At 37.8% G+C, this 16589-nt stretch overlaps 1 protein-coding gene across 5 annotated transcripts in view; it reads right to left on the bottom strand.

Annotated features, from left to right (window-relative positions):
* adamtsl3 (ADAMTS-like 3) overlaps window positions 1–16589 on the bottom strand; it is a 130156-nt gene that overhangs the window by 3405 nt on the left and 110162 nt on the right. For 2 of the 5 annotated variants that reach the window (XM_056735000.1, XM_056734676.1), the window contains exons 22-27: window positions 10242–10369; window positions 10033–10161; window positions 6198–6383; window positions 5462–5581; window positions 4167–4379; window positions 1628–1811 (exon numbers count right to left, since the gene is read on the bottom strand). In XM_056735000.1, coding sequence (XP_056590978.1) covers window positions 1628–1811; window positions 4167–4379; window positions 5462–5581; window positions 6198–6383; window positions 10033–10161; window positions 10242–10369 — 960 coding nt within the window. The remainder of the gene's footprint in view (window positions 1–1627; window positions 1812–4166; window positions 4380–5461; window positions 5582–6197; window positions 6384–10032; window positions 10162–10241; window positions 10370–16589) is intronic. The other 3 variants (XM_056734842.1, XM_056734761.1, XM_056734923.1) reach the window with 3 other exon arrangements.

Raw genomic sequence — 16589 nt, 5'->3', positions numbered from 1 at the left:
TTTCAAAACAGCGTCTACACAAAATTTCACGTTGTATGTATAATATTTAGTTAATTTTTAGTTTTTTTATCTTCTTAAATGCAAATGAATCTCACGGAAATTCGTAGCTATGTAACGATGTGGCTTTTTTGTGTGAATTTGCTAATTTGTGCAATTTGTGAAATAGTACGATTTGCTTTTGCAGCAGGTTTTGGAGTGGGGCTTCGGTATTATTTTAGTTCTACACTGTAAAAAAAATGATTTTGGCAGACTTTTACACTTTTTCAGATATAATGTCATAATTATATACTGTTTACTGTTTTATTAATTTATACAAAACTACAGAAAAGACTGCAAATCTACAAGAAAAACTGAGAAAAACATGTAATTATTATAATTATTTTATGGAATATTTCTGGCGCCCCACCTCATTTTTTACAGGATTTTTTACAGTGTACTAATTGTACGTTTTACGAATTAGCCAACTCGTCAAATATTTTTTCTTGAGAGATTAGATTGTAAATCTGCAAAATTTTTCAATAGGCAATAGAAATAATTGATAAACTAAGATTTAGACATTTTTAATAATGATTGTTTCTTCTATAATGCAAGTAGGCCTATATGTGATTTGCGCAAAAAATCACTCAGAAATAATGCAAAAGCAATAATCGGTATTAATATTAAAATATTCACCCTTCATAAAATGACTAGTCATGCTAATATAAGGACTGTTCAACATTTAATCGCAATGAATTGCATCCAGAATGAAAGTTTATGTTTACATAACATAATAATACATAATAATGTCTGTGCACGATGCATATTTGCTTTTTGTTTATCAACACATACAGGTACAAATACATATAACCTGTATTTTTAGGAAATATCTGGATTTAGTTATGAATAATGATATATAATTTAAATTTTAGACATTTATTGATTTGATATTGTTCTTAAATATATACATGTATGTACAGTTCGTGTTTACGAAACAAAATACAAAATGAATATGCACAGTGAACAGACATATAGTATTTGAACACAAACATTTATTCTGGATGTGATTAATCGTTGAACTGACCTGGTTAATATATACTATTAAACCCTGTTGGATAGAAAAAAAATCTTTCTTTCCAGCAGAATATTCTGTGTTCCAGTAAAAAACATCACATTACAAAAGTTGTACTACTAACGCCCTTCTAAATATCTGATTTAACCTATGTTGATATGGTAGAAAACCCCATGGATTTGTGTAGACCTGCCAATTCATTGACAGAGAGAAGATGTGAATATCCGATAGCTGTTCCTCGCAGGCCCCATTGGGCTCATCGAGTCAGATTCATGCGCTTCGCTGATGGTCTTTTCGGTTTTGGAGAAGACTGATGTGAAAAAGGGAATGATAAATGAGCTGTTTGATGGGAAGAGACACTTTGGCTGTGAATCAGAAGTCCGGAGTGCTGCTCGCAGTCAAACGGATCACAGCTCAGAAAATTCTTAAGGGGTTCTGCTCACTATTTACTGAAGCCTATAGAGAGTTCCTTCATCACATGCTCATTTATCAAAGAGAGAGAGACTGTCGCTAACTTCTGAACCAGTTAGTACGCCAGTTTTCCGTGAGACTGGTAGAGGGCGATGATGTGAAGCTCACCTGGGAGGGCAGTCCAGCAGGTTGCACGGCTGTGGTTGGCTGATCGGTTTGGGAAGGCGATGGCAGTCTGAAGGGGGCATCTCCTTGCCGTCTGTTGTCACACATCGTACCTTCCTCACCTGAGCCCCTCGGTTACCACAGGACGCACTGCATGTGCTCCAGCTGCCTAGACGCCAATCAAAATCTACAGCCAGAAAAAATCACTATCCTTATCATTTGTAATGTGTGGAACACATGAATGAAACATCTGCGTGGCCGGCAAAAATGAAACAATACATTCTCTCTATTTACATAGTAACCAGTCATTCAATGTAGACAAGGAAATAAACCTGTAGCTGTCAGATATGTGCATTTCTTGTGCAGATAGTATAAAGATAATAGAGATAATCTGCAGATAATGAAAATATACACAGAATGGCCCTGTTGATTTTTATGAACAACGAATATACGTATAAGATTTTATTTTAATTGAACGATTTTCTACTGTTTACTGTACATGAATGACATGGCGTGTGGCTCCGGTCATAAGTTATGAGAACATGACTTCATAAAGATACCAAATCGATCCTTAAAACAATTCCAAGCATTAATTGCCAATTAATTTAATGAAAAAGTTCATTTCCAACCAGCGTTGCCAAGTCTGTGGTTTTCCCATTGAATTGGATACTTTTGTACTGTGGGGGAAGGTTGTTTTCATTCGGCAGGTTGACGATTTTAAAGTTATTTTTAAAGTTATTATGTGTCGTTATGATTACGGTAAAATGACTTTCGATATTTTGGGGTGGATTTGATTGGCAATTCGGCTAGTTTTGTTATGCAAATCTGGCAACTCTGTTTCCGACTCTGATTCCGATTCGATGTTATTGACAGGGATGTGTGCAGGAAGAGAACCCAAATTCTGGCAGCGGTGAAGGGGTAAATAAAGATTTATTAACACAAAACAAAGACCCACGATGGGTTAACAAGGACAGGACTAAATAATAAAATTGAACAAAACACTACCCACGTCTGGGCAAAAACAGAAGAACGATAGACTGAACAAACTTTTCACGACTAGGAATAGACTAAATAAATACAGGAACAGGACAGGGTATTATTCCAACAAGACAGGGTATAGTTCCAACAGGTAACGCAAGAGGCAAAACAACAAGGCATGAAGCAAAATGAACGAACAATAGACACAAGGGCATTTTAAAGGGGACCAAATCAAGAGGGAACAGGTGCGGGGCATGAAATAATTAACAATTACTAATGAGGAAACGAGAGGGCGGGAACAGAGACGAGACCGGTGAGAGATTATGCAAGGCCAAAAGGGCCAAAATGCCTCTCTCCACATAATACAAAAGGCACTGCCGTGATTCTGCCACAAGAACAAGAAAGACATGACACGATGAGGCAGAATCAAGACAGTTGTGTTTTCACTATACAACACATAAAAATTGATGTCAAATTCTTCAATGAAACTAGAATGTTCTAAATCAATGTCCTCATATAAGGGACATTTTCGGAGGTAAGTGGCTGATTCAAAATGAGAGTTTGAAGAGACTATTTATAAGTCCACAAAGGTTTCAAAAATCAGTCACTCTCTGGCTTTTAAAATTCCTGGCTTTGTGTAGGAGCTGAAAGGAATACAGAGCTTTAACAAGACATGGTGGAGGTCTCGAAAGCAATTGCTTTTCCCTAAGTCAAATTCATGTATTGCCTTGATGTAGATGTCTTTGTCTTTCATTATTGGAGTGTGTGGGCTTCATTTTGTAAATGTGTAAATGTAGGTAGTTGTGTGCTAGCAGATATGACTAGCATGTTGCTAAGCAAACAACGCAAATCATTTTCTGTTCAAGTATAAAAATATACAGCAAACACAAATATTTCTGAATTGACTGCACTTTAATTTACAATTTTACAGCACTTATAAACACAGTGCTGTGTGTTATTTTAACCTTTGTAGGATCTATTGACAGAAATGCAATATAATACAAATATCAATGTCTTTAAAGGTGTATAAAGACCTCACATAAATGAAGCGTTAAGTTTCTATTATCTTAGAATGAGCTATTTCTATCTACATACACTGAGGATCCCCTTACATGGAATTCCCCATGTTGTTTCAACAGTAGCTCTAAACGGACAAACGGCTCTATAGAGCACGTTTCGTAAACAAGTTATCTCCTTCGATAAAGAAGCAAAAACATGACGACATCTTAATCCTGTGTCAGCCACTGTAGTGTTTTGAAAGGCAGGAAGAGGGTTGGAGTGAGCCGTTGGTTGCCATTCTCAATCTCACCGCTAGGTGCCGCTTAATTTCATACATTGTATCTCATAAAAGCATTAAAATCTTCTTTAATCAAGCCTGTTGCAATACATTATGGATTTTTTTTCACAGTGTAAAAGACTGAACATTATTAAACTTAGCCTCTCTTTTATATTTTGATGACTTTCTCTGTACTCCTCTCTTTTTTTTACTTTCATTGTCAAATGATCAAAATATTAAATATGACATATACCAGAAGTTTTCTCTCGTTCAGAAAATCACGCCTACCTTGCGACAGCACGTGAACCCAAGCTGTGAGCTGTTGGTTGCCGGTTTGCGTCTGGCACTCGTAGCGGCCGTCAAATTTTCCTCCAAGCGTGTTCATTTCTAGAACACGACCTCCCACAAGAATGCGGTAGCTCCTGCCTGGACTCTGCTTCAGGGTCTTGTTCTGATAGGACCATGTGATGGGCTTTCTGTGGCTTGGGACCACTGGACAACCTGAGGGGGTTAAAGATGAGATTGGGAGAAAATGGTGTTGAGGTTTCCCAGTTTTGAGGCGCATGTATTCACTAAAGTGTGGAGAAACTCAACATAATAAAGTAGCAAGTTTCTTTTCAAATGTATTGTTAGCTGACGCAAGTGTTTGTGACTTTTATAATGAAATCTAGGGGCGTGGATGCAGAATCACTTAAAAGTGTCAGAAGGTACATAAAAGTCATTCAAAGGCATATTTGTATCACTCACAATTAATTAGCAAAAGTGTTTTTTTAATGCAAAACCCAGAAGCGAGTTAACATTTTAGGACTTCCGTTTCCATTGCTCCAAAGTTTTTTTTATGGATGCATAGGCTTTTGGTCGAGGGAACTAGCATGCAATTTACTTCCAGTTTAGCGTACAAAGAAATCTGTCATCTCTGAGGTACTGGATTAAGGGCAACCAATAAAGGTCATCTGACCTCAACATGGCAACCATCCTTGGGGGAGAAAACCTTATGATGGATGTTGTCAGATTTAATTTCAGTAATCTTTTAAACATAATATATAACAAGAATTAATGTTATATTGAACTTGATTTTATCAATCAAGATTTTTAACGCCGTAAAAAATGGAACAAGATGGTTGGTGGGGAGGGGCTAAAAAGTACCTTTGATGTCAACCAAAAACAAGATGTTTCTAGGGCTGTCAAACGATTAATCGCCATGAATTGCATGCATAATAAAAGTTTATTTTTAGATAATCTATGACTGTGTACTGTGCATATTAATTTTGTATTTGTATTTATAAACACATACATATGCATATATTTTAGAAAAATGTCAAATATATAAAAATCATTTATATATGGTTCAAATGATTGCTAAATGTAAATATTTATACATGTATGTGTATGTGATTACAAAAACATAATTCATGTGCACAGTTATGTAAACACAAACGTTTTTTACAGATGCGATTAATCGCGATTAATCGTTTGACAGCCCTTGTTGTTTCTGATGAAAGCAGTCCCTCACATGGATTTTCACGAAAGACAGTAATACTTTCCTTCGGAATAATGAACAAATAAGAGAAAAGGTGCCAAACCTATCCTTAAAATATCTCCAGGTTTGACGGTGATGCTGGTGCCGATGGGTGAGGCCATTAGAACTCTCTTTCTGTTCATCTCATTTAAACTTTGATGCTCGGATTCACCCGCAGATCCTTCTGCCATTAAGAGGAATACAAGATATATCATCACATATTTGACAATTTAACACAATCAGCCTAATCACGATAAACTTCAAATATCTCTCTTGGTAAATTATTCATTGATGGTTGAGTGATCACTAATATTTATCTAATTGTTCCATCATTTGAACGATTTTTGCTGGATTTAACTGTGGCAAAGACAAAAAATGACCTCAATGATTGAAATAATCGAGGAAACCTGAGAAGCTCTGTCATGTTTAGATATAGCAAAGAAAACGAAACGCGTCCAACTTCTGTTTCTGTTCTATCACACTTCAGTTCAGCCTACATACGATCTCCAGGGACAGACGCTCTGAATGATTATTTTGTTTTTTATTATTTTTGAGTTTATTTTGTTACACAGATGGACTTTACCACCCGTAGGCCCTAAAAAGTCAGTCTTTAACAGTTATTTAACAGAACGCGCCAAATGATGCCAATATCAATACCCAGATCTCCCGCAGAGTTCGAAAACCAAGCCAACCCACAACGTGCGGTTCAGTTGGCACTAAAGTGCTGTCACGAGAAGATTTCCCTGTCACCGGGCAAACTGTGGACTGACATAAGGGCGCCCCGGAGAAACGCTACTCACCCGCCACACGTAGTAGGCTTAACGCCACCGATTTTCCAATATCGTTGGCAGCCACACAAGAGTAGATTCCAGAGTCTTGAAGCGTGACGTTCCTCAGGAGTAAAGAGCCATTCAGGAGAGTACTAGCGCTGGTGGTCAGCGGACCCTCCTTACGTTGCCAGCTCACTGTTGGCTGAGGGACACCTGCTTGAAGAGAGAAGTAACACTTTATCCATCAATTCACGCTCAATTTTAAGGGAGACGCTAATCGATGGAAGCGTTATGGTTTTATTATTTTAGAACGAGCTATTTCTATCTACGTGCGCTCCGGGTCTCTCCTTACATAGAATTCACCATGTTGTTTCTACAGCAGCCCCAAACCAAAAAAACTGCGTTTCGTAAATACGTTATCTCTTAGTAAAGACATCTTAGTACTGTGTCAGCAACCATACTGCTTTGAAAGGGAGGTTACAAAATTAATTTTGTTTTAATTTACAAATTAATATGAATTATATTTTTTTAACACTACCCATTTCTAATCATTTGTCCATTTGTTAGAAAGGGGTAATATAAAAATATATACACTAAATATATGACAATAATCTGTATTTCAGAGCGTAATTTATACAGCACCCTGAAGCTTTTACAGTAAGTGTCACTTGTGCTGATTCAGGGTTATCTTTTCCAAAACCAATACCAATTTCAACACTCCCAGCTTTTGACAAATCGCCAAACAATGTTCAGTATTTTGTGGCGACTTCTAACGTACCCCTCAAACACTCAAATGTCAACATCAAAGCTCACACAGGACCGTTCAAAACCGCAGAAAACGTTGATTCAAAGAGCAGTTCAGTGAAGCCTGTAGATTGCCACAAATGACTTGTACAAATGGCCATAATGAATGCAAATTGTCTCCTTCCAGCCGCTTCCCCCGGGACGCCCCGGCCCAAATAATGAGCAGCACATGGATTGGAGTCTGAATTTTATGATTCTGCCGAGTGGAGAAATTAGTTCAGAGGCACGGCCGGTAGGCGGAGAGCTGATGAATGGACATGCTCTTAGGAATGGAAAATAACATAGCAAGCCTCGAGAGACGTGTGTATTTTATATTATACATATTTTGGTACACGTAAAGCATCGAGCACGCCTACGAAGTAGGCAGGAATGGATGTTTATACGATGTAGGATTAATATATTACTTCATACAAACAAACATGGTGTTTTCACGAGGCGAATAACAAATATATACATATGTGAGATAAACTGAATTACACTTGCTATCAGATGACTCTGAGTTTTTGGATCAGATGCTTGTGTGCATTCATTTAAGTCTCCCAACAGGAGGTCTATCCACACCGTCAGTTTAACAACTAAATTACAGTATCTCCTTACATCGCTTCCCATATGTCATTGCAGCATGCCTGCCTATTTTATCGGTACAGCGCAGCCGACCGGACAAGTTCCTCAGATTCCACATTTCTCTCTTACTCATCTCAGGGAAACAGATGGCGATGAGAGAAAGAGAGAACAGCTGATATTTACAGGACGGGTCTTTGGTTAACAGCGGGTGTCCTTTACATCGACTGAATCACTGAGCAAACATATTTGTATAAACTGCGGTGGGAGTGAAGAGAAACACAATGGGATTTGTGGTTACATGCCTCTGAGAGGCTTTTGTTTATTTAAAAATGCTAATATAAAGGAAGTCAAAGGGAGACGAATTTTCAGGTTTGGATATAAAGTTCGAGGGACGTAAAACACGAAAATGGGCGGTCTCTCAGAGGTGAAGGATGAAGTTAGGGTTGATGCTGCCAGGACTAGTTATTAGATATTTTCATATAATTGTTGTTTTAATAATATTTTAAATTGCTAAGATTTGACTTATTATTTTAATTTAAGCTGATTGTTTATCAATTTTGTTATGTGATTTTTTGTAATCTAATATTGCTAAATTTATTTATTTTACTATTATTTATTTCAGTTAGATTGTTTTTTACGTTTTTTATTTATTGCAAACTAATAATTTTAAAGCACAGCGTTTGTCAACATTTTCTATCTTTCGTAATCTTTCAGATAATATTTGATGAGTTTAATTCCCATAACAAATCATGTTTTTTACAATATTTCTATTGCGTTTTATTGTGTCAGGTAGCTGGATTTTCTTAGTTACTATATCTTTATCACTCTAAAAGGTTTAACTGTGATTAACTATTTTGTTTGGTTAAACAATTTACACTAAAAACAAACTGTTAAAAATGTAAATGAAACAATCTGAAATATACTGTTCAAATTAAGTAAATGTGAGTAAAAAATTAAGTAACTCAATTATTTATTTTAGAATTCACCACAAATATTAAGTGTATATTAAAAATATAATTTGTATAATATAATAGTACGTTTTAGAGGAATTAATTATGGAATTTTATATACTTTTTAATATGTCAAACTGAAATAATTTATATTTTTGACACTGGATAATTTGTTCTGGTGAAGCCAACTTGATATTACTTGGAATCATGCTTTTTAAATATTTCTTAAAAGCAGAGTGTGTTTCTGTTTTTGCAAATAAACTCTTTATTCTTATCTTTATTCTAATATATATTTTTTCATTTCGACCAAAATGAACAAACGTCAAATCTTGATTTTACACAGAACAGCATTTCAAATGTGTCATAATGTGATTCAAGTTCACATTGAATTCTCATCATTATTCCTATTAGGATTCATACATCTTTGAATTTCCAGTTACTTCTCCAAGATTTTTCCACTGTTTGTTATAACTGCCTACTTTTTAATAACTGTAAAGAGAGAGCAATCTCTAAACTCATAAAAATTTTGAGCTGAACGTAAACAGAATAAAAAAACTTTTCCAAACTAGGATTTTATAGATTCCCATGACTTCTCCATATCTAAAAAACACAATTTAAAAATGTAACTTTATGATTTCAGTTTTTCTGTGATTGTTCACTTCTGCACTCAGGTTTCCTGCTTTTCTGTAGCTCAGTAAGGGCATTGCGTTAACAACACAAGGTTGTGGGTTCGATCCCAGGGGATTATATAAGCCTAAGTATAAATGTATAGGATAATGTAATGTAAGTCGCTTTGTATAAAAGCGTCTGCCAAATGCATAAATGTAAATGTAATATAAAATGTTTCTAGGACATGTCTACTACAAAAAAACTAACAAAATTATAGATACAGTTCACATTAAAATCTTTCATGATTTACTCACATGCATGTCTTACAAAACCAATATGACTTATCTGCAGAACACAAAAGAAAAATGTTGGTAACCAAAAACTGTAAGAGCCCAGTGACTTTAAATGGGGTCCAGCGGTTTCCTGTTCTCCACATTTTTCAAAATATCTTCTTTTGTGTTCACACAGGTTTGAAATAACAAGAGGGCGTGTAAAAATGACAGAATTATAACTTTCATGGTGAATTATTCCTTTAAGACAAACCACAAACCTCAAATGGTCCAAGATATCATTGAATAAAACGTCCGTTAAGATCCATAACTAGAAGTTAACGACTCTGATTGACACGCTTGTGTTAAATTTCACTTTCACAAGACACGGTAGAAATCTATAGACAGCTGTAAAAAACTCAATTGTACAGTAGGCGGTCAGGAGCCGTATTTTGCTACAGTAGATTAGTGTTTGTAAATGATGCAGCACAACCTGGGATCCTGACAAACCTGTTGACTTTACACAACATTTCTCCCCAATGAGTCAAATCATTCATCAAACCACATGGACAAGAGCTATTAAGCATGGGACATGCATCATACGTGTTAACTTATTCACAGAGTTTAACCAGGGCCAAAACACAACATTCAAAACCAATCCTCCCAGACCTTTGACAGGGCATTCCAGTGTGACGTTGGCACCGACTCGGACATGGACAGAACCCCCAACCACCACTTTCACGCTCCTGCTGTTAAGATCCGATGTGTTTCTCCGTGAGACAGCGATCTTGGGAGATTCTGTTTGAAAAGTAAAAAATAAACATGTTTATGACTAAAACAAACAACCGTCACATGTTAAAAAAATGTGTGTGTCTCACCAGCCATTAGAACATGTGACCTCTCTGAATCGGCACCAAAGTCATTGGAGGCTGTGCATCCGTAGACTCCCACGTCTCTAAGATCAGGACTTGAGAGGTGAAGTTCTCCACTGCCGTCCCATGAGATCCTGAGGTGGGCAAGATAGACACGACCAGTCAGTTCATTTAAATCTGGGCACGGCTGCACATCAGGGTTGGTCTGAATTATATCATTGGTTGGATTAAATGGAGAACGAACTGGCTAAGAGGGGGAAATTCCGACGAGTAATGTTTGAGTTCATATTGAGATATTTTATAATATTGACTATTGATTGCAGCCCTGACAAATCTGAGCTCAGTTTAAGACATTGTTGACATCTCTTCTGAAACTCGAATGAAGCTGCCTAGACAGTAATGCAACTGACTACGGTTCTGAAGAGGCACGAGTGATTCAGACAAAAGTTAAGAAAATAAAACCTCTAGGGTTTAGCGAGTTCATAGCACACTCCCACCCAAACCCACAAAGCGACAGCGGCACAAAATGTACATTGTATCCAGTCCAGCATATGCGTCATGAAAGCCCACTCATTTAGACCCGCTGATACAAAAACTCCAGCTGAGTCATTTCCAAAGTATCAAACTCATCGAAAAGATATCATCTGAAGCCTGATGGCACATCGGGTGGACTCGGAGGTAGACGTGTGTGATGAAAATCAACTTTCTTAAGACAACGGCGGCTTTGTTTCCACAATCACAAACATTATCCTACACGGCACATCTGTCTGAAAAAAACAGACTAAATGATGTCTTTGAAAAATGTTAGTAGAATCATATAATTCATTAGGGATAATAGTTCATAAGTGCATTCACAATACAAACAAACGGACATTTTAATAGGCTGTGGTGTGGCTTAGTGGTTATAAATGTAGTTATTCAAAGGTTGAAGGTTTAAACCCCAGATGTTACGATACATGAGTCCACCACTGTGTCCTTGAGCAAAACGCCTAAAGACCCAATGAAAATATTTTATGTAACTATAAAGTATTAAAAATGGCAGTAAATTTAAGTGAGCAGCAGCGTCCACGCCACAACTTTACTAATAATAATAACGACACTGAGATCAAGGAGAGATGGGGTCATTATAAGAATTTGTTTTCCAGCAGATGAATTCAACTTGACAGATCAAATTGAATTCAAAGGGGTCACGTATTCAAAATGTAAAACCATAACAGTCTGGTCGGTTGTTGTGGACGTTAATATAGTTATATAAGCTAACTATTGTGAATCTTTTTGAGGTAAGGAGATCATTTTGTGTACTTGCTTAATGATTTTAGTTTATTATTGATAAAAAAATATGGATTGCAGGTTTACGTGACTTCACATAAATATATGTCCATTAAATTGTTACCTACAAATATGCAAATATTAATTTGAACAGCAAATATATAAATAGCTTTAGACTGACAGACAAACCTTATGATTTATAATATAACACTATTTGGTATAAATGCACAGTACCACATCTTCAATAATAATAATACAGAGACTGGCGATGAAACATTGATAGTAGGGATGCACCGATATGTACATTCGGATAATTCTTTAAGATTGGACGCTGCTAACCGATAAATTGGGCAATATATACTATCTCAATATTATTATAAAATTCCCTACGAATTTCTACAGTACTGTACTGTATTCTAACTGCGAGCAGCGTGCAGCTGAAGAAGTTTAACCAAAGGGAATGATTTAAGGTTAATCGGCTTAAATATATCGGCGTGTATTTGATTATCGGCCGATACCGATAACATTAATAATGACCATTTATCAGCCGATACCGATATGGCTGATGATTTATGTGCATCCCTAATTGATAGCCAATCAAAATCCATTCTAATTTAAAGAGCTCACAAAGGCCTACTGAAGTGAAAGTTACAGACCAAAGTTTATTTCTCAAAGTTACGAGTTTCTTCAGATCCCTAACTCTAAATGCGAGCAAACGCTTTCAAAAACCCACCGTACATTCTTCATTTAAATGAGAGCTGTGATGTAAACCTCATCAGCTCATAACATCAATCACACCGTTAGCAACTTCAGCCAGAACTGTGTGTGTGTGTGTGTCATATTTAACTCACAACCGCAGGAGTAAAGCAACATCACCTTGTTAGTGCCTGATTTAGTGAATCGCTGTTGTGCCAAGACACATTCGAATGGAAGGGCTTTAAAAGGTGAGGCTTCACGCAGCTTCAGAGTCTGTGAACGTCAATCACCTCGCCTGTGTTTTGCTTCACATCTGGCCAAAAATAAGAAGCGCTATGTAAGCGCCACAGCAGAGGCGGACCCTGGGGCTGTAAGCGTTATGGGAGATGCTTCGGCTGCATTTGTTTGTTTCTTTATGGAGATTGATGTCGTATAATAAGTTTGATGTGATAAAGACTACTGTGAGAGGAAAAGAGTTAATGTGTTAGTTTATTTAAAGCTGCAAACAATTGCCTCTCTAGCGCCAACTCTGTTTGAAACATGTAACTGCAGGTTATTTAACATGCTCGTTTTTGTCAAATGACATCAAACTTTCCTTTAAATAAATACATTTCAAATTGTTACTTAATAAAATACACATTGCATTAGAAAGACAGACAGATCCTCCATTGTTTGTTCAAATAATATTTGGAATGACTAGCGAATAATTTAAAGAATTTAGGGCAATTTTCATGCAGCAAGGCAATTTTTAAGTATTCCCAATCCTTGCAGCAGAGAAGAATAACATGACCTAATTGTAAATATTAGTCTGTAGGAATGGAATGCATTTATTCTGGGTTGGCACTGGGCTGGCATACAGTAGACTGGTAGTGATGTTATATTTGGTTTTGGAGTAGAGAAGAGTTCTATAATGGGAATAAGCAGCATCGCTCTGATGGTAACACAGCTGAGACTGCGGCTGAAACAGCCCTGACAACAGAGAGTGGGAGGCAAATGATTTGGCAGCTCGGTGTAATACTGTGGTTGAAATAACTTGAGAATAATAAATAAATAAAGGATTATAAAAAGAACTGCATAGGATCCCGAAAAAACACAGAAATGAAAGACGATAAATGTAATAGCCAAAAATGAGATCCCCAGTTGACCTAAGTTGAACTTTTTAGATTTTATTGGCTGTTGAGTGTTCTGATTTTGATGTATTGAGTTCTGATTGGCTGTTGTGAATTTTGATTGTTTTTTGTGAGTTCTGATTGCCTGTTGTGAGCTCGGATTGGCTCCATTGTGTCTAATTGGCTCCCGTTAGTTCTGGCTGGCTGGTGTGAGTTCTGATTGGCTTTTGTGAGTTCTGGTTGCCTGTTGTGAGCTCGGATTGGCTCCTTTGTGTCTAAATGGCTCCCGTTAGTTCTGGCTGGCTGGTGTGAGTTCTGATTGGCTTTTGTGAGTTCTGGTTGCCTGTTGCGAGCTCGGATTGGCTCCTTTGTGTCTAATTGGCTCCCGTTAGTTCTGGCAGGCTGGTGTGAGTTCCGATTGGCTTTTGTGAGTTCTGGTTGCCTGTTGTGAGCTCGGATTGGCTCCTTTGTGTCTAATTGGCTCCCGTTAGTTCTGGCTGGCTGGTGTGAGTTCTGATTGGCTTTTGTGAGTTCTGGTTGCCTGTTGTGAGCTCGGATTGGCTCCTTTGTGTCTGAATGGCTCCCGTTAGTTCTGGCTGGCTGCTGCGAGTTCTGATTGGCTTTTGTGAGTTCTGGTTGCCTGTTGTGAGCTCGGATTGGCTCCTTTGTGTCTGAATGGCTCCCGTTAGTTCTTGCTGGCTGGTGTGAGTTCCGATTGGCTTTTGTGAGTTCTGGTTGCCTGTTGTGAGCTCGGATTGGCTCCTTTGTGTCTGAATGGCTCCCGTTAGTTCTGGCTGGCTGGTGTGAGTTCTGATTGGCTTTTGTGAGTTCTGGTTGCCTGTTGTGAGCTCGGATTGGCTCCTTTGTGTCTAATTGGCTCCCGTTAGTTCTGGCTGGCTGGTGTGAGTTCTGATTGGCTTTTGTGAGTTCTGGTTGCCTGTTGTGAGCTCGGATTGGCTCCTTTGTGTCTGAATGGCTCCCGTTAGTTCTGGCTGGCTGGTGTGAGTTCTGATTGGCTTTTGTGAGTTCTGGTTGCCTGTTGCGAGCTTGGATTGGCTCCTTTGTGTGTAATTGGCTCGCGTAGTTCTGGCTGGATTGTTTTTTGTGAGTTCTGGAACTCTTAAGGGATGTTCTGATTGCTTGTCGTCAGTTCTTAGGGGCTGTTGCTAGATTTGATTGGCTTTTTGTCATGATTAGTCTCCTGTGTTCTGACAGGTTGTTGTCAGTCAAAAGGCGCGTCCCAAATCACACGCTATTCTACACCATTTTGTAGTATAAATAGTGTTATCACATTGAAATTCCTCCAAAAAGAAGTTTGCTTTGAGTACACGGATGATGCACTCTTTCAACCGAAAATATGAAGCCTGGAACTGTGGACACTTCAAGCAGTCAACGGTCACAGTTTTGCTTATGAAGCGGAAGGGAGGCGGGGCAATCGTATGCTGCTTGAGCAAAACACTCCTGCAGTGATAACGCTTCAATCTCATGATGGCTAATGTAATGCAACCCAGTCTCATGGGAATTCGTGAAATTGTCACGAATTGTAACCTATTGATACGTGTTCATCAACATGAATTTCCCCTTTTTTCTTGTCACTTAGCTCAACTTTTCTGACCGTCACCAGCAGGAAATTTTAATAAAATGATCGCCTGTGTATGTACATTTATATATTTCTAACCTGATATCAGAAGAAGTCTCAAATCCTCTAGGAGTTGGCAAACCAACACCTTACCAAAACCCTGAAATCACAGCCGCAAAGGTTAATTTAGCTAAAAATGCTAGTTTCACGAGGTGGCAAAGCAATGACAAATGGCTACCCTAACCCCGCCCCTAAACCTAAAGTCACAGGGGAAAAAACATATCATAACAAAACATACAAATAAGATCGTAGGAAATAGGAATTCACACGACTGAGCCACCTTGTGAAATAGGTGTGAATTCCCATCAGTTTGCGTTGATATATTTATACTTATGAAATATAGCTTATTCAAATACTTTTGATGGAAAAATCGTGTTGACTGACACGAAAAAAGGGGGAAATTCGTGTTGATGAACACAAATTAATAGATTACGGGTTCCCATAAAACTGTGTTGAGTAATGCTGGGCAAAGCAGATGAAACTACATTAAAATTATAATGTATAAATAGATTTATATTTACACGCATTGTGCTGTGTGAGAGTAATTTGCCCTCGTCTGGAAAACAGATATACTTCCGGTTAGTATAAATCGTTTAGTATTCCATTTGGGACGATACTACCCTTCTAAAAAGTGCATAGTATGTAATTTGGGACACGGCTAAAGCCACTAGATGGAAAGCATACAACCTTTAGCCAAAAAAGCGTTATGGCTAATGCTAACACCCTGGCTTCAGGCTGCTAGTGTTTTTTAATGGATGTCAAGAAAATGGGTTTTGTTAGCCGTTACATTCTCTCCAACTGGAAGCATTGCAGACCTTGCGTTCTCCCTTTAATAAGAAAATCTCTGTGTCAGTTCCGAGTTCTAATTGGCTGCCTGTTTTCTGATAAGCTACCGTGTGTTCTTATTGGCTGCTGTGTGTTGTGATTGGCTGTTGTGAGTTCTGATGCTTGTTGTAAGTTTTGATTGGCTTTGTGTATTGTTATAATTTTTTTTTTGTGATTGGATGCTATGCTCTGACTGGCTATTATGTGTTCTGATTGGCTGTTTTTAAAACAATGTAGTATACTCTAATTTGGTGTATCAAGTATTCTTATATGTGGATTTCATATGCACTTATATGCACAGCATAAAATCACTGGCTGTCAAGACAACCAACATCACAGCATGCCTAAATTGACAACTGAAAGTTTAAGCACTTCAGTATTTCACATTTCACACCAAAGTTACAGGGTTTCCAAACACAACTTGCAAGAGGAGGTCCGGACAATGTTTGTACAGCCATGGCTGTCTCAGGTCACCCAGCGTTTGGCAGGAATGGGGGCAGACAATGTTTGGCGACTGTCTGTGTGGAGACCACATTAGGCTCTGAGCTGGACAAATCTGAAATACTAAATCAATGTTTTCAATGATTGTATTTAATAACCAACATTGTAGACCAGACTATTAGACCACAATGCGACCCTGGAGAGACTAAAACAAGCACAGCCAGAGTTTCTGACGCTAACGAACAGTATAACGGGAGAGTTGGGGTGTTCTTGATGTGAATATTTGAGTGGGTTGGTGATTAACAAGCCTTTGGAATATGTGGCGGCTCAATCGAGATCACGCTGGACTCAGAGGTACAAAGGGAGTCTTGTTTT

Source organism: Triplophysa dalaica, chromosome 1 (assembly GCF_015846415.1).
Source record: "Triplophysa dalaica isolate WHDGS20190420 chromosome 1, ASM1584641v1, whole genome shotgun sequence".
In the NCBI taxonomy this organism is placed as follows: domain Eukaryota; kingdom Metazoa; phylum Chordata; class Actinopteri; order Cypriniformes; family Nemacheilidae; genus Triplophysa; species Triplophysa dalaica.
This window is presented reverse-complemented; position numbering and strand designations above follow the sequence as displayed.